General features: G+C 40.3%; 1 protein-coding gene across 1 annotated transcript; it reads left to right on the forward strand.

Annotated features, from left to right (window-relative positions):
* The first annotated feature begins 1,857 nt into the window (after positions 1-1,857).
* LOC135543506 (gastrula zinc finger protein XlCGF46.1-like) lies at positions 1,858-16,083 on the forward strand. The gene is made up of 2 exons (XM_064970822.1): positions 1,858-2,112; positions 5,660-16,083. The coding sequence occupies exons 1-2, from the start codon at positions 1,974-1,976 to the stop codon at positions 6,781-6,783; spliced, it is 1,263 nt and encodes a 420-aa protein (XP_064826894.1). The 5' UTR covers positions 1,858-1,973; the 3' UTR covers positions 6,784-16,083.
* The last annotated feature ends 2,536 nt before the right edge of the window (positions 16,084-18,619 follow it).

Below are 18,619 nucleotides of genomic sequence, written 5' to 3' on the forward strand. Positions count from 1 at the left end.
ATGGATTTGAGGTCAGGGTTCTGTGCAGGCCACTCAAGTTCTTCCACACCGATCTTGACAAACCATTTCTGTATGGTCCTTGCTTTGTGCATGGGGGAATTGTCACGCTGTTGACCGAGGCAGCTCTAGCAGGGCAGAAATGTGATGAACGGACTTCTTGGAAAGGTGGCATCCTATTATTGTGCCAAGTTGAAAGTCACTGAGCTCTTCAGTAAGGCCATTCTACTGCCAATGTTTGTCGATGGAGAATGCATGGATGTATGTTCGATTTTATACACCTGTCAGCAACAGATGTTGCTGAAATAGCCGAATCCACTAATTTGAAGGGGTGTCCACATACTTTTGTGGAAATATAGTGTATATCTCATGTTTGAGCAGTTGAATTGCGACTTCACTTTGTCCCTTTACTGTCGCTTTGCCTCTTTGATTGCCTTACGTAAGTCAGAGCTAGTCTGTTTGTACAGTATATGTCCATGTTCCCAGTCACCCTGCCATGGTTAAATGCGATGGTTCTTGCTTTCAGTTTTGCTCGAATGCTGCCACCTATCCACAGTTTTTGGTTTGGATAAGTTCTAATTGTCACAGTGGGAACAACATCCTCTATGCACTCGCTGATTAACCTAGTCACAGAGTCAGTGTATATTTCAATACTATTCTCAGAGGCGGCCAGAAGGCCATTTAAGCATGGGCAGCGCCATTGAGGGCTTCCGCCATGCTTCCTTCATTTTAAAGTGGTCAAAGTACTCAACTGAGTGGGTATTCCTATGGGTAGTAGCCTCAATGCACTGCCCATGCTGTCACAGATGCCATAATGGCACAGATAAAGATGAGTCCTCTATCTATCTCTATGGTTGTTTGACATTCATTTGAATGCAACAAGAGTTTCAAAGCACTTACAGGTCACATTTCTTTAATCCTTCAAAATAAGATGTCCTGTAAACTGTGTAAAATTAATAATACAGGCAAAAAATTATGGGACATATGCACAATAAAGTATACAAGCTTTATAGCTTTACTAACACATGGATCTCATTAAGTAATGATGTGATATATTTAGTATTGATGGCAATGAAGCAAAAGTGACATTTAGGTTCCTAAAGGAAGAATAATAAATGTATTATTTTTATGTATGTAGCTAGATACATTATAAGCAGTATATTTTATTACTTCCATGAAACATGATCATGTTCCTCATGGTGAATATAATAAATATCAATATCGTGTTCAAATGAGGACCACTTTGGAAACAAGCATTTTAATTAATACTATTGAGTGACATCCTCTGGGTCCACATTGTACATTTTGTTGTATATGTCTGTTACCCCAAATAAACAAATAAATGTTGGAGATGCAGTGTTCTGGCCCAAACAAGAATAAATCAAGTAAGTTAGACTTCAGTCCCCCATGAAATAGCACCATATATAGATTCTACAGCCCCTAGTGAGTAATCCCAACCACACTTTTATTTTGACACCTAGAATGTTTTTTTTCTCTATAAACCAATATGTGATTTATAGGTGTGTTGTGTATTGCATTTGGACCAATGGAGAGGGTGGAATAGAAAGTGTTGCTGGGCACATAGACCTCAGTCACTCATGAAATAACACCATATAAATAGTACTGGTACTTTAGATTTTACAGACCCTAGTGGGTGATCCCAACCCCACTTCTACTTTGGCACCTAGAATATTTTTTTCTCTATAAGCCAATATGTATTTCATGTATACAGTGTATTGCATTGGGGACATTTATTTGACCTTGGAATAATGGTTTAAAAACCCAAATGTAATGCAAATGGACATTTCCGAACTTCCGTGACCCGGAAATACTTGTTTTATTGTTGCTGGCGAGTCGCTTGTAGCGTTGACTCAGTATATCATCTTTAGAGCGGATTTTGTTTTGTTTGTGATCAACATCATTTTTACGTGGACAAAGCCATATTCGTTGAATCTTCAACTCTCAATCGATTGAAAATGTCTCAACTACAGTTGCTGCGTGAGTTTTTAAATGAGCGTGTAATGGCTGCTGCTGTCGACATTTTTGGGGCAGTTGAGAAAACGGTAGCTGAGTACCAAGAGGAAAATGATCGTCTACGGAGACTGCTGCGGATAGGTTCGTATGTACAACACGTCAGTGTTTAGAAATCTATTCTTTTCAACAGTGTTATTAAGCCGCCAATGTTTTGTGATTATTGGTGTCGTAAACATGTTAGCTAACTGGTTAACGTTAGCATTTAGCATGTTTGACATTTCTTTGGAAATACTAATTACTATTATCGGGTATTTTGATGTGGTTTAGCAAAATTAAAATGTAATCGGCATTTGGTCCCCAGTTAGTGGCCACCTTATTATATCCATTTAATTGTGTTAAAAAATAGACTTAAAGTCAGCAAAAAAAATAAACATCCTCTCACTGTCAACTGCGTTTATTGTCAGCAAACTTAACATGTGTAAATATTTGTATGAACATAAGATTGAACAACTGAGACAAACTGAACAAGTTCCACAGACATGTGACTAACAGAAATGGAATAATGTGTCCCTGAACAAAGGAGGGGGGGGTAAAATCAAAAGTAACGGTCAGTATCTGGTGTGGCCACCAGCTGCATTAAGTACTGCAGTGCATCTCCTCATGGACTGCACCAGATTTGCCAGTTTTTGCTGTGAGATGTTACCCCACTTTTCCACCAAGGCCCCTGCAAGTTACCGGACATTTCTGAGGGGAATGGCCCTAGCCCCACTCCCCGAACGAACAGGCCCAGACGTGCTCAATGGGATTGAGATCTGGGCTCTTCGCTGGCCATGGCAGAACACTAACATTCCTGTCTTGCAGGAAATCACGCACAGAACGAGCAGTACGGCTGGTGGCATTGTCATGCTGGAGGGTCATGTCAGGATGAGTCTGCAGGAAGAGCACCACTTGAGGGAGGAGGATGTCTTCCCTGAAACGCACAGCGTTGCGATTGCCTGCAATGACAACAAGCTCAGTCCGATGTTGCTGTGACACACTGCCCCAGACCATGACGGACCCTCCACCTCAAACGATTCCGCTCCAGAGTACAGGCCTCGGTGTAACGCTCATTCCTTCGACGATAAACGCAAATCTGACCATCACCCATGGTGAGACAAAACCGTGACTCGTCAGTGTAGAGCACTTTTTGCCAGTCCTGTCTGGTCCAGCGACGGTGGGTTTGTGCCCATAGGCGACGTTGCCGGTGATGTCTGGTGAGGACCTGCCTTACAACAGGCCTACAAGCCCTCAGTCCAGCCTCTCCCAGCCTATTGGGAACAGTCTGAGCACTGATGGAAGGATTGTGTGTCCTTGGTGTAACTCGGGCAGTTGTTGCCATCCTGTACCTGTCCCGCAGGTGTGATGTTCGGATGTACCGATCCTGTGCAGGTGTTGTTACACATGGTCTGCCACTGCGAGGATGATCACCTGTCCGTCCTGTCTCCCTGTAGCGCTGTCTTAGGCGTCTCACAGTACGGACATTGCAATTTATTGCCCTGGCCACATCTGCAGTCCTCATGTCTCCTTGCAGCATTCCTAAGGCACGTTCACACAGGGAGCCTGGGCATCTTTCTTTTGGTGTTTTTCAGAGTCAATAGAAAGGCCTCTCTTGGGTTCTAAGTTTTCATAACTGTGACCTTTATTGCCTACTGTCTGTAAGCTGTTAGTGTCTTAGCGACCGTTCCACAGGTTCATATTCATTAATTGTTTATGGTTTATTGACAAGCATGGGAAACAGTGTTTAAACCTTTTACAATGAAGATCTGTGAAGTTATTTGGATTTTTAGAATTATCTTTGAAAGACAGGGTCCTGAAAATGGGACATTTCTTCTTCTTTTTTGCTGAGATTAGCTCTTTTCTTATAAGCGTTTAATTTGATAACTGGCTAGTTGGTTTGCTTTTTGGTTTAAAAACATTTACTGACCTGTCCACCCTGCTGCGCTCTCCTGTTGACTGACTGGCCTCACCAACAGCTTTTTCAGTGTTGGAACCAAATAATGGCTTATTTTACTTATTTACCGATGTATCTTACGTTTTGACAAAGTAGATACTAGTTTAATGCTAAAATATATAGGAATATGAATAACAGACATTAAATAAAACATTCATTTCAGTGATGTGCACTGACATGAACAGTAAAACACTGTGTTGGTGTTGCAGTGATACACTTGTAATCTCAGTGAAGGAAAAACACGACATGGGATGAATAAATATATAGATATTAGATTCATAAATATATACATAAAAGCAAACAAAACAACAACTACATCTCGAACTCCATCCCTATATTGTCACACACATCACATTAAAAGTCCAGCTCCACCACCCCCTCTGGGTCTCACAGCACACAACAGCAGTGGGTGCAGTGCTGGCAGAAGTCGCAGCACACACATGGCACCTCCGACACACGCTCCTGAGGGGGGCTTGCAGGTGGATCACGCTCCCGCAGCGGGCACATCAGATAGTGTTTTCAGCTACTTGTATTTGAAAAACAAAGTCAAATTGATGAACGTAGAGATATTACAACAACAATAGTATATGATACAACCCGAGAGACGATTATGAAGTACCTGAGGGTGGTGCTATCGGTGGCGTGACAATTTTCTTTTCTCGTTAGTGTCTTGGCAAGAACCAAAACGCGGATCGGCTTTAAAACTTCTTAATGAAAACCGACCTAATGTAAACAACTTGTTAGAAACAAACGCATCATTATATTTTCATCCAGATTCACATTTCTGTATTTTCCAAGCTACAGCACACAATATTTTACATACAACAGGTTGTTAAAGGACCAAAGTATTTTGTCTGCTTCGTGTTTTGTTTTTTTTGCCATTGAAAAAACAGCCCTATTAGGCAGAGCATGTTTCATGAAAAGCATTGAATGTTTTTACATCAATATCTCTAGAGGAAGCAGCTTTTTGAAGGAGGTGGAAACTGGTGCTATAGATATATAAAGAAAAACAATAGTGTTAAAACATAGCAGTCTATAAAACACAGGCATAAGAGTAACTATTTAATAATTTAACATGTTTACCTCTGGAGGTGGTGGTTTACTAGCATGGAGAAAAACTGACTGTCACAAAAACCTGGAAGTGATTTGAATTTATAATAAATATAAATTTACAAACTTTTGAAATAAATCACTTTTTCTCTTTGGTTTATTGAGAAGTAATTGAAAATAGATTCTAGATTTTTGATCATTTGAATTGGAATTTCAATTTACTTCTTGAATTTACTGACTTAAAGGGTCAATCTGCAATTGGTACATACCTTTTAAAATGAATAATATACCTATGGATTCTTGAATATAATTTATGGATGTCTTGTATCCCAACATAACCCCAAATATATAAGCTTGTTTTATTACAGTGTTTCTAAACAATGTAATTGTAAACAAACCCTTTATTGCCTCAACATGTTTAAAACTGTCATTTTGATATTATAACTGGTCAGTCCTTACACCCATAGCTCTGTCTTTGAATTTCAGAGTGGTTGCATTTAGCAAGCCTCATCCCTTTACCAAACAGTGGTGGGGTACCTGCTTTGTTATTGTTGGAACTGCAGATTGCTCCTTTCAATTCAAATTTATTGTAATCCTGATGTCTAAAGACTGGATAACCTTAGCTCCCCCCCCTCTCATTCCCTCCAGATTCCTTGCAGCTCTCTCTCGCTGTCTCTGAAGAGGAGGTTCTCCCTGAGCATCAGCATTGTGAGCAGGAGTGGAGCTTCAGTTTGGGACAGGAGAACACTGAAGCCACACAGGTTAAAGAGGAAGAGGAGCAAATCAGTCAAGAGGAAGAACGGCTTCAAGAGCTCTTTGATACCAAAAATGCCACTTTCACTCCTGCCTGTGTGACAAGTAAATGTGATCAGGTGGATCCCTTGACTCCTCAAATCCAGACTTTGGAGAACAGAGAGTGTGACCCGAAACAAGAGAATCTCACACCTTTTGGTACTGTGACTCAGCTAAAGGCTCTCAACATTCTATGTGACCCTCCAAATAATCAAAACAATGCATCCAGCCACAGCACAGACCCAAGCAGTGACCCAATAGGACTCGACAGCAGCCCAACATTAGATACCAGCCCACCATTGACTCACAACCCACCATTTAAGAAACACAGATCCAAACACAGCAGCACAGCTATAAAAACTCTCCGCTGCTGTGACTGTGGTGAAACATTTGCTCTAAAAGCTGACCTGCAGATGCATGTGACTCTTGCCAAGAAGCAACAGAGTGAATGTCAATTCTGCAAAAATTTATACAGATCTACCTGTAAACTGAAGGCCCATGTCAGACTGTGTCACGATGGGAAAACCAGCACCTGCCCCTATTTTGGAAAGACCTTCAAACTAGAAGGAGATCTGTCCAAGCACATGATTCACACAGGAGAGAAACGATTTAGCTGTGGTGACTGTGGGAAGAGCTTTAATCGCAAGGGGAATCTAACCCAACATACACTGACTCACACAGGGGAGAAATCATTTAGTTGTGGTGACTGTGGGAAAAGCTTCAGTCTCAAGAGGAACCTAACCGAACATGTTCGGACTCACACAGGAGAGAAACCATTTAGCTGTAGTGACTGTGGGAAGAGCTTCAAACAGAAGGGACACCTAACCATGCATAAACTGACTCACACAGGAGAGAAACCGTTTAGCTGTGGTGACTGTGGGAAGAGTTTCAATCGCAAGCAGCCCCTAAACATGCATAAACTGACTCACACAGGAGAGAAACCTTTAGCTGTGACGACTGTGGGAAAAGTTTTAATTTGAAGGACTCCCTAAAGAAACACAAATTTACTCACACAGGAGAGAAACCCTTTAGTTGTGGTGACTGTGGGAAAAGCTTCTATCAGAAGGGGCACCTGAATGTGCACAAACGGACTCATACTGATTCACACAAGAGAGAAACCATTTAGCTGTGAGAAAAGCTTTAGTGTCAAGGGGAACCTAACCATGCACAAATTGACTGCTGCTCAGGCTAGGATTCCGTCGTAAGTAGAGGTCGGCCGATTTATGATTTTTCACGACGATACCGATTATTGGAGGACCAAAAAAAGCCGCTGCCGATTAATTGGCCGATTTTTAAAATGACACATTTTTTTACTTAAAAAAAAACATTTATTTGTAATAATGACAATTACAACAATACTGAATGAACACTTATTTTCACTTAATATAGTAGATCAATAAAATCAATTTAGCCTCAAATAAGGAAACATATTCAATTTGGTTTAAATAATGCAAAAACAAAGTGTTGGAGAAGAAAGTAAAAGTACAATATGTGCCATGTAAGAAAGCTAACGTTTAAGTTCCTTGCTCAGAACATGAGAACATATGAAAGCTGGTGATTCCTTTTAACATGAGTCTTCAATATTCCCAGGTAAGAAGTTTTAGGTTGTAGTTATTATAGGACTATTTCTCTATACCATTTGTATTTCATATACCTTTGACTATTGGATGTTCTTATAGGCACTTTAGTATTGCCAGTGTAACAGTATAGCTTCCGTCCCTCTCCTCGCCCCTACCTTTGCTCGACCTTCAATGTTATGTCATAATTACGTAAAATTCTGCCAAATTAGTTCACAATGAGCCAGGCTGCCCAAACTGTTGCATATACCCTGACTCTGTGTGTATTGAACGCAAGAGTGACACAATTTCACCTGGTTAATATTGCCTGCTAATCTGGATTTTTTTTTAGCTAAATATACAGGTTTAAAAATATATACTTTTGTGTATTGATTTTAAGAAAAGCATTGATGGTTATGGTTAGGTACACATTGGCGCAACGACAGTTCTTTTTCACAAATACGCACCGCATCGATTATATGCAATGCAGGACACGCTAGATTAACTAGTAATATCATCAACCATGTGTAGTTAACTAGTGATTATGATTGATTGTTTTTATAAGATAATTTTAATGCTAGCTAGCAACTTATCTTGGCTTACTGCATTCGCGTAACAGGCAGTCTCCTCGTGGAGTGCAATGTAATCAGGTGTTTAGAGTGTTGGACTGGTCAACTGTAAGGTTGCAAGATTGAATCCCCTGAGCTGACAAGGTAAAAAATCTGTCCGTTCTGCCCCTGAACGAGGCAGTTAACCCATAGTTCCTAGGCTGTCATTGAAAATAAGAATGTCTTCTAAACTGACTTGCCTAGTAAAATAAAGATTAAATAAAGGTGTAAAAAAATAAATATATTATAATAATAATAATAATCGGCCAAACCGGTGTCCAAAAACACAGATTTCCGATTGTTATGAAAACTTGAAATCGGCCCTAATTAATCGGCCATTCCGATTAATCGGTCGACCTCTAGTCGCAAGGTTCAGCTGCTGAAACATATGAATAAAGTCCACAGGGAAAGAGAACAGGACTAAAACAGAAATAAAATTGGGAGAGCTCTTCTGTTGACATTTATTTGGATTACAATTGTCCTTGAGGCAGAACTGAGCAATTTCCTCTAGATGGGCCAGCTGCAAAGTCAGAATTGGCTATATTGTAAAAATGTATGAAAACAAAAATGTAAGGTTAGCTTTAAAATCAGATTTTATGACTTTGTGGCTGTGCCAGCTAGTGACCACTCTGCAGAGCTGCCTCCAGAATAAGATACATGATGGAAAAAACACGAACCTGCATCAGAAGATGGAAATTTAAAAGTCAGTGTTTGGTCACAGAAAGGAAATTAAACTCTGCATAATACACGCTCTAGATGTGTGATAGATGTACTTTTGTAAAACGTTCTATGGGGCTAATGAGAGCGAATAATTCGAAACAAAACAAATTGTTTTAAATAGGCTGTGTAAATACACTTTACAGGCACCATAATTGCTTCCTGTGTGCATATAATATTAAAACAAAGCTGACTATCGAGAGTTTTACGTACATACGCACTTTTCACAGTACCTGGACAAAGATCTAATAAAAAGGGAGCTTGTCCATTCACCATTTTACTGCTTCCAAATATAATGTTTTATACACAGTACCAGTCAAAAGTTTGGACACCTACTCATTCCAGGGTTTTGCTTTATTTTTTACTATTTTTTTTACAATTGTAGAATAATAGTGAAGACATCAAAACTATGAAATAACACATGGAATCATGTAGTAACCAAAAAAGTGATAAACAGATCAAAATATATTTGAGTTTCTTCAAAGTACCCACCCTTTGTGCAAAGCTGTCATCAAGGCAATCTTGGCATTCTTTCAACCAGCTTCATGAGGTAGTCTCCTGTAATGCATTTCAATTAACAGGTGTGCCTTGTTTAAAAGTCAATTTGTGGAATTTCTTTCCTTAATGCGTTTGAGCCAATCAGTTGTGTTGTGACAAGGTAGGGGTGGAATACAGAAGATAGCCCTATTTGGTAAAAGACCAAGTCCGTATTATGGCAAGAACAGCTCAAATAAGCGAAGAGAAATGACAGTCCATCATTACTTAAAGGCATGAAGGTAAGTCAATGCAGAAAATTTCAAGAACTTTGAAAGTTTCTTCAAGTGCAGTCGCAAAAACCATCAAGCGCTATTATGAAACCGTCTCTCATGAGGACCGCCACAGGAAAGGAAGATCCAGAGTTACCTCTGCTGCAGGTGGTAAGTTCTTGAGAGTAACCAGCCCCTGAAATTGCAGCCCAAATAATTGCTTCACAGAGTTCAAGTAACAGACACATCTCAACATCAACTGTTCAAAGGAGACTGCATAAATCAGGCTTTCATGGTTGAATTGCAGCAAAGAAACCACTACTAATAGACACCAATAAGAAGAGACTTGCCTGAAACATGAGCAATGGACATTAGATCATTGGAAATCTGTCCTTTGGTCTGATGAAACCAAATTTGAGATTTTTGGTACCAACTGCTGTGTCTTTGTGAGACGCAGAGTAGGTGAACGGATGATCTCGACATGTGTGGTTCCCACCAAAAAGCATGGAGGAGGTGTGATGGTGTGGGGGTGCTTTTCTGGTGACACTGTCTGTGATTTATTTAGAGTTCAAGCACGCTTTCCCTGCATAGCTACCACAGCATTCTGCAGTGATACGCCATCCCATCTGGTTTGGGCTTATGTGGGAACTCCAAGACTGTTGGAAAATCATTCCTGGTTGAGAGAATGCCAAGAGTGTGCAAAGTAGTCAACAAAGCAAAGGGTGCCTATAATTTGATTTGTTTAACACTATTTTGGTTACTACATGATTCCATATATGTTATTTCATAGTTTATGTCTTCACTATTATTCTACAATGTAGAAAAGAGTACAAATAAAGAAAAACCCTTGAATGAGTATGTAAGACTATTTTAAGATGATACACAATGCAGAGGACTAGAGGTCAATAGGGAATTAACGATCAATGGAAATAGTTGTTTTTCAGTTCAACATCTGGTTAGAATCTGGCAAGATCTCATTGGTCTGAATTGTCTATACATTGAGCCTGAAACAGGATGCTTGTTATTTGGCCATTGGCCCAATTTTACTGCAAGGAATTCTAATTGGTCAACCACAGACTAGGGTTGGGGTTATAAATGACATCCTGTCCCTTTTTTGTTCTGTGGAGAGTCACTGAGGACAGGGAAGAATGATCATCTACTTCTCAGCATAACAACCATGATTAGTTCTCTTTGAATAAACCTATTTTTCCTCCCTCCCCCTGATTTGCTTTGGGGTCTGTGTTACTGAAGAGTAACATCAACTGCTAACAAGTAGGTGTCCAAACTTTTCACTGGCACTGTACAAATTGGAGCCATCTGACAGATCGCATTCACACTTCTCCAGAAGTTTAATCATTCTAATAAGTTTGCTTGTATTTTTTTTTTTAACTTTGGTTGTAATAAAAACTTTTTTTTTCAACAACAATAAATACATGTAAAATGTAACGATGTCCTAAAATCGGCAGCATAAAAAAAAAGACGTGACGCATGTTGCTGTTGAACCAGCCTTCGTTATAGTAGGCCTATGGTAAGGGTAGCCTACGGAGGGCTTGGGCTTTAAAAATGTTAAACGGAAAATAAACAATTGTTGCAGGAAAATACCCTCTAAACACGAGGTTCACATCTAGTTTCACGATGGGCATGGAATAGATCATATAGGCGTTTTCATGCAAGTCCAAAGCATGGCTAAAATAACGTAGGCCTGCCTACAATACATCGCTAAAACGGGAATGCCAGCTCACTGTTTTGCTCCTCTGAAATTAGGTATTTTAATAAAGCTTTGGTGACGTAAGATTGATTTTCCCAGCGGTCTCATGAGCGAAAGACTTTATCGGAGGTCTTGACTAACTTAATTGGTTACATTGGGCAGGACAAAAAAGAAACAAACTTCACTGGAGGCTATGTTTGTGTTTTAACCAAATAAAACGAAATGGGGAAAAAAAACATGATTTATGTTTCTAAATACGAAGTATACGCAAATCACCAAATATCATATTGTTCCATGTGCATTTGGAAAGTATTCAGACCCCTTGTACTTTTTCCACATTTAGTTACGTTTCAGCCTTATTCTAAAATTGATTAAATCGTTTTTTTCATTCTCTTCAATCTACACACTATCCCATAATGACAAAGCCAAAACAAGATTTTAGAATTTTTGTCAAATGTATTAAAAATAAATAACATTTCACATTTACATAAGTATTCAGACCCTTTACCCAGTACTTTATTGAAGCACCTTTGGCAGCGATTACAGCCTCGAGTATTCTTGGGTATGACGCTACAAGCTTGGCACACCTGTATTTGGGGAGTTTCCCCCCATTCTTTGAAGATCCTCTCAAGCTCTGTCAGTTTGAATTGGGAGCGTCGCTGCACAGCTATTTTCAGGTCTCTCCAGAGATGTTCGATCTGGTTCAAGTCCGGGCTCTGGCTGGGTCACTCAAGGACATTGAGACTTGTCCCGAAGCCACTCCTGCATTGTCTTGGCTATGTGCTTATGGTCATTGTCCTGTTGGAAGGTGAACCTTTGCCCCAGTCTGAGGTCCAGAGCGCTCTGGAGCAGGTTTTCATCTAGGATCTCTTTGTACTTTGCACCGTTCATCTTTCCCTCGATCCTGACTAGTCTCCCAGTCCCTGCCGCTGAAAAACATCCCCACTGCATGATGCTGCCACTACCATGCATCACTGTAAGGATGGTGCCAGGTTTCTTTTAGACGTGATGCTTGGCATTCAGGCCAAAGAGTGGCTTCCGTCTGGCCACTACCATAAAGGCATGATTGGTGGAGTGCTGCAGAGATGGTTGTCCTTCTGGAAAGTTCTCCCATCTCCACAGAGGATCTATGGAGCTATGTCAGAGTTACCATTGGGTTCTTGGTCACCTCCCTGACCAAGGCCCTTCTCCCACGATTGCTCAGTTTGGCTGGTCGGCCAGCTCTAGGAAGAGTCTTGGTAGTTCCAAACTTCTTCCATTTAAGAATGATGGAGGCCACTATGTTCTTGGGGACTTTCAATGCTGCATGTTTTGGTACCCTTCCCTAGATCTGTGCCACGACACAATCCTGTCTCGGGGCTCTACGGACAATTCCTTCGACCTCATGGCTTGGTTTTTGCTCTGACACGCACTGTCAACTGTGGAACTTATATAGATAGACAGGTCTGTTCATTTCCAAATCATGTTCAATGAATTGAATTTACCACAGGTGGAGTCCAATCAAGTTGTAGAAACATCTCAAGGATGATCAATGGAAACAGGATGAACCTGAGCTACATTTTGAACCTATAGCAAAGGATCTAAATACTTATGTACATAAAGTATCGTTTAAATATTTTAAATCTGCAAACATTTCTAAAAACCTGTTTGCTTTATAATTATGGGGTATTGTGTGTAGATATGTTTTAATTATTATTTGTGTATATACATTTTAGAATAAGGCTGTAACGTAACAATGTGGAAAAAGTCAAGGGGTCTGAATACTTTCCGAATGCACTGTATGTGCAGTGTGCATCACGGCTGGATAGGCTGAGTTTCCGCTGTCAATATTCCTGCCATAAACAATTGCATGACCACTAAAACCAGCTTTTGGTTGGTCTTAAATATCCCTAACTGAGATTAGCACTTTGGATCATGTTTTTAAGGACATGTCTCAAATATTGAAACCCCTCCAATCTGAGCCCAAGCGAGCTGATGTTAGACATGTAGATTACCTGGCGTTAGGGCTGGAAAATGCCATTGGGCCTGTTTTTATGAGGAAATTGCAAACTAAAGTGCGTTTTACGCTAGCTCCACCAGAACACCAGCCCAATATAGAGCCCTATGTGATAAAACAAGCAACGTATAGTGTAGAGAATCATTGTACCATCTAAACAGCTGTGAAATATCCAAAAATATTGTATTTTCAACAAAACCGAAAGTAAAATACACAAACTAAACTTAAGAACGGAAACATAGAAATAGCTTACATCTACCGCTTTTTAGACTAGCTTTCAATGAGTGACACATTTTATAACTCAAATTTCTATGTGAATTTGGTCGGGTCACCCAAAAAGTTAAATATTGCTGCTTTAATTTTTTTCTCCATAGGTATTTAGGGATCCCGAGTGGCGCAGTGGTCTACGGCACTGCATTTCGGTGCTAGAGGCGTCACTACAGACCCTGGTTTGATTCCAGGCTGGATCACAACCTGCTGTGATTGGGAGTCCCATAGGGCGGCGCGCAATTGGCCCAGCGTCGTTAGGGGTAGGCCGTCATTGTAAATAAGAATCTGTTTCTTAACCTTTAACTAGGAAAGTCAGTTAAATAAAAATGGCACCATTCTCCGTGCACTCTAATTTTATAAACTGGTAAGAGATATTGATCAGAGCGTTTTATGATTGCTGAAGACAAATGTGAAGCAAACTCAAAGCAAATCAACTTGAATGGTATTTCTGCCCCTTTCCATGGAATGCTGTGCCATTATGAGGAATTGTAATTGTATGCTCTTATAACTTACAGGCCTACTATAAAAGTACACTATTTTCCCTATTATGATTACATGGTACAATGCTTCAAACATTACCATTTGAAGAACTGAATGTGGTAACTTTTAGAATGACCCATTGTTTTCTGTTGTGCATAAAGGCTCTGCAACTGTATTTTTCCTTGACGTAGCCTAGGATTCATGAATACTTCCCTTAAGGGGTACACTCATACACTCCCAGCCGTTCACTGCGCTCCTCTGACACTGGCCTCCTGCACCCATACACTCCTACCCGTTCACTGCTCTCCTCTGACACTGGCCCCTCCCAACCATCCTTCGTACCAGACTTTGCTCCATGGAAGACCGACCATGCATTTAGTAGTGCAGCCCCCAATTCGGCAACTCCCTTCCTCTCCATCTCAGAACCTCACAATCCATACACACATTCAAGCCCACACTAAAGACATCTTCACACAGGCTTAACTGTTGTCTTAGCTTTTATTTCCTGTCTAGTTTAAATGGTTAGTTATTTTCTTATGTTTCATGTACTTTTATACACTTGCTTATTTTAAGGTGTGATTTTTTTTTTATTTTTATCCCTTTTTAAAAATGTGCTGATTCTCGCTATGAGCTCTATTCAATCCCTCTCGCTGAAGCGTTACAGATGGTATGATAGGCATTTAAAGGTAATTTCTGATTTGAGCCGACATCTGCAGCGTTTACCCTGAATGCAGTCGCCGCGAATCCGGGAACATTACCTTTACATTTCAATCACGCCGTAACGCTGAACTTCCGAAATAAGGATCAAATACAGCCCTATTTTAAAGTGAGTTTGGGTGTCTTGAAAAGCGCTTAAAATACAAATGCTGATTATTATGTAATGATTTACAGTCGACTCCTGTTAAGTGCATTTTGTATAAGTGCAAACTCAGGGCTCTATTCAATCCGTATCGAGGAAGTTCAGCGTAACAGGGCGATTGAAATGTAAGGGCAATGTTAGCTGAGACTGCGTTCACTGTAAATGCTGTATATGTCAGCTCAGTCAGAAATGACCTTTTAAAAGTATACCGCTTAATCTGTAAGACTTCGGAAATGCAGATTGAATAGAGCCCTGCCTTCCGTTTCAGTCACGTCTTTCAACCCACTCGTGTGGGTCAAACAAAAACACTCTAATTATTGGTTGACAAATAATGCTTTCCACAATGCAAATTGAAGTTGACTGCAGTCGAAACGTCATGACACGGTTGTTGTAAAGTTCCTGTAGGCACAAGTCTGATCCTTTTTGTCCCCATAGTGCAACACACTTTAAAAGGTTTGACGAAAGGTGACACGCTCGAAACGTGCCCAATGTGTTGTCTTTCAATTAAGTTCATGCAAGAAATGATCATTCTAGATCACCTTATTACAACTCTTTCCCACATGTAGTTATCCCCATTATCTCTGGTCTGTACCGTTTATAGTGCATGGGGACCAGAGGAGGCTGGTGGGAGGAGCTCTAGGAAGACTGTCTGTTCCATGAATTCCATTCCAGCCATTACAATGAGACAGTCCTAAATAGCTCCTCCAACCAATCTCCTCTGATGAGGATGCTGTGGTGTGTTCGTGGTCTTACCACCTACTGATACAAACAGAAAAAGAACACAATCCGGAAGTGAAACTGTCAGTTATAGAAGATGACTATACAACATAATCAAGTTTAAAAAACTATGAACAATAGTAATTGTATTTGAAGTATTACAAATAGCCAAAGGCATACAGCATATTATTCAGCCAAGATCTGGGTCTCCACTCACAGGTGGAAGTTACAAAATGTGCCTCTTAATCTTCTGTCTGATGCCCTTCTCCCACACAGGGCATAGTTTCATCTTTCTGGTGGGGCTACACAATGTTCTGATCTCAGTGGAAAAATAGTCACAGAATGGAAAATAACAGGTTATGTAGAATATGCCCTGATTATGACCTTTAATGGAGAGCGAGCCCCAGGGCTACCAAGGAAAAGGTCAATCAAGTGTTTCCTCAGGTGAGCCGTTGGGCTTTCGGGCTTTGTTTTGAAGCATTAATTTGACTTGTACGATTCCTCCTCTGTGTGTTTTCCGGTGACTATTCAATGCACTTCTGGCACTAAAGCATTTTCTACAGAAAAAGTGTAATGTGTAAATGTCTCATACGCAGTGTCAAATAAAAGGCAGCTGTGAACGATTTTCCAGTCATGGTATTTAATTTGGTTCCTCCCCTCAGTCTCTTCAGACGATTCAGATTGGAAGGAGTGAAAGAAACTATATTTCTATTTATCACGTCATTACCTCCAGTGCTACATAAGATCTCCCCCCCCTGTGTGAATCATATTGTGATACTTCAGAGAACTAACCTGAGCAAAACATTTGCCACAGACCTGTCGGCGATATGATTTCTCCCCTGTGTGAATCCTCCTATGACTATTCAGATAACAAACTCGAAAGAAACGTGATAGTTAAGATATCCAGCTTGGGAGAAAAAAACATTTGCCACATTCACCACAGCGATGTCGATTCTCTCATGAGTGTATCATGATCCTATGAGAATTCAGTATTCCAATCTAAGTGAAACATTCACCACAATCACTCCAGCAAAATTATTTCTCCTCATGGGCAAAATATGATTTATTGATTTAAACGCCTGCTACAATACTGAGAGTGATATGGTTTCTCTTATATGTGACTCCTTTGCACTAGTGATTTCAGATCCATGGATTTTCTACAGTTAGAGCAGATAATGAAGCCTTGTCCTTTTTCTGTCTGCAAAAGCGTCCTCTTTGATTTGCGCAGGGGCCGAGAGTCATTGGTTGGCTATGAGGAGTCCTCTTCCTTAGGTTCTGTTTTGATCTGTTCAGTTGAGGCCATTCTGTCTTTGTACTCTTCACTTTGGGTTTGTGAGGACTGAGTTGAGTACTGATCATAGTCACTTTTCACCCAGGCAGGAGTGAATACAGAGTCTTCCTCCTCCTGGATGATACTGAATTCCCCCTGTTCCTCTTTAATCTGTATGGGGTTCCCATTATATTTCCCCAGACTGGGGCTCCACTCCTGCTTATAATGCTGCTGCTCAGGGGAAAGCTCCTCTTCAGAGACAATGACCTGAAATCTGAAGGGAAGGAGAGTAAATTAGAACTGAAAAACTGATGAGTTGGTTTTTGCCACGCCAGTATTTACACACACGCTGATGAGATATGTCAGATAGTCCATCAACGCCTCATAGGGTCTCGGATAGGATATGTTCAGGAATTGGCATCTTACCTGTACTGTTGTTGATTGACCCAAACAGTTGTTGAAGTGTATATTAATGGGCATTCATTTTACCAGCAGTCGCAATCTGACTTGACTGATTTATAATGGAAACGGTAGAGCTCAATACTGGTATAAAACACCACCAATGGTCCATTTAAAAAAATGCAAGGGTAGTACAGCGAGCGACTTTGTCTTCAGAGGTTGTATATCATTTCAATGGTTTATTCTATTTACAATTAACATGATTAATATTGACTACATTTGTGATGATAATCACGATTGATATTCACTACATTTGAGACGTGTTCATTGATTTCACTATATGAAACCAGTGTGGAATGTAGTTAGAATTGTTAGACCCCAAACCCCGATCAGACCAGGGCAATTCCAGTCAAATATCAGGAGGAAGATGGCTTGATTAACAGTGGCCTGCAGTTGAAGGGCTGTGGCGCAGACGGACCACAAACTGCTGCCAGCTGCGGGTTCGGCAACTGTCTGTCGGAGACGGCACTAGTAAAGTGCATTAGCTGATGGAATAAAACGGCTCTCATCATTAGCCATTGACAACATGGTGCTATTTAGCCACAAGCAGCAGATTTTTTTGACCAACATTTACATGGCGATACTTTCTTCATTCTCAACTTGGAAGCAACCAGTGTCTTCTAAACTCCCATCGCTAGTTGCAGGTAAAACGTTTGAATTGAGAAAATGCTCCATTGTTAAATAAAATACATTTTTGCTCCATTAAGTAATTCAACAATGTATAGGCTACGCTGCCATTTTAGAGTATATTTGTCTTGTCTCATTGATCATTGAAAAACAACGCTTGATTTCTGAGTTGCATACATGAAGTGTAGCCATTGTTGGGAGGGGGGGATTTCTGGTCTGCCTAGTGTAAACTTGAATGTTGTGAAAATTCTGAGTTTACTGTGAACACTGAGGCTGTATCCACTTTAAGTTATAGTTTTCACAGTGGTCAAGTAGGCTACTGTTGCTATTTGATTGTAATGTAGGCCTACCAGAGTGGTCTACCATCAAAAACAACAGAGAAAATACATCCCATAACATTTTAACACGGAAATAACTGGTCGATCATTCAGCCTACAGTAGCAGACAATGTGTGGTGTTCAATGTAGGCCTATAATTCCATTAGACTATTGAAAAAAACATGCAGGTCTTGACATTAACCTGTTTCTCCACTTGTCCTTCAGACAAGGTGACTTAAAATGTTGTTGTTTGATGCAAGAAACCACTTTCCAAATAAAATGCATCATTATTCCCATACCATTATTACAGAGTCAGACAAATGATGCTACCCTTTGGCTACTTGTTGTCTACGTAGCTTATTCAAGCCGGTCTCAAAATGTAACACTGCCCCTTTAAGACAAAACAAATCTCTGTACCTTTTATCTTTTCAACCTAAAGATGACAACAAATCAGTTTTTGACAATCACAAAATGATTTATCAATGT

The sequence above is a fragment of the Oncorhynchus masou genome, chromosome 7 (genome assembly GCF_036934945.1).
Source record: "Oncorhynchus masou masou isolate Uvic2021 chromosome 7, UVic_Omas_1.1, whole genome shotgun sequence".
NCBI lineage: Eukaryota > Metazoa > Chordata > Actinopteri > Salmoniformes > Salmonidae > Oncorhynchus > Oncorhynchus masou.

Bases quoted from the DNA above. Each gene is read 5' to 3' on its own strand.
- LOC135543506 (XM_064970822.1), top strand. From the start codon at position 1,974: ATGTCTCAACTACAGTTGCTGCGTGAGTTTTTAAATGAGCGTGTAATG. The intron at 2,113-5,659 runs GTTCGTATGTAC...CATTCCCTCCAG, and splicing joins ACGGAGACTGCTGCGGATAG to ATTCCTTGCAGCTCTCTCTC.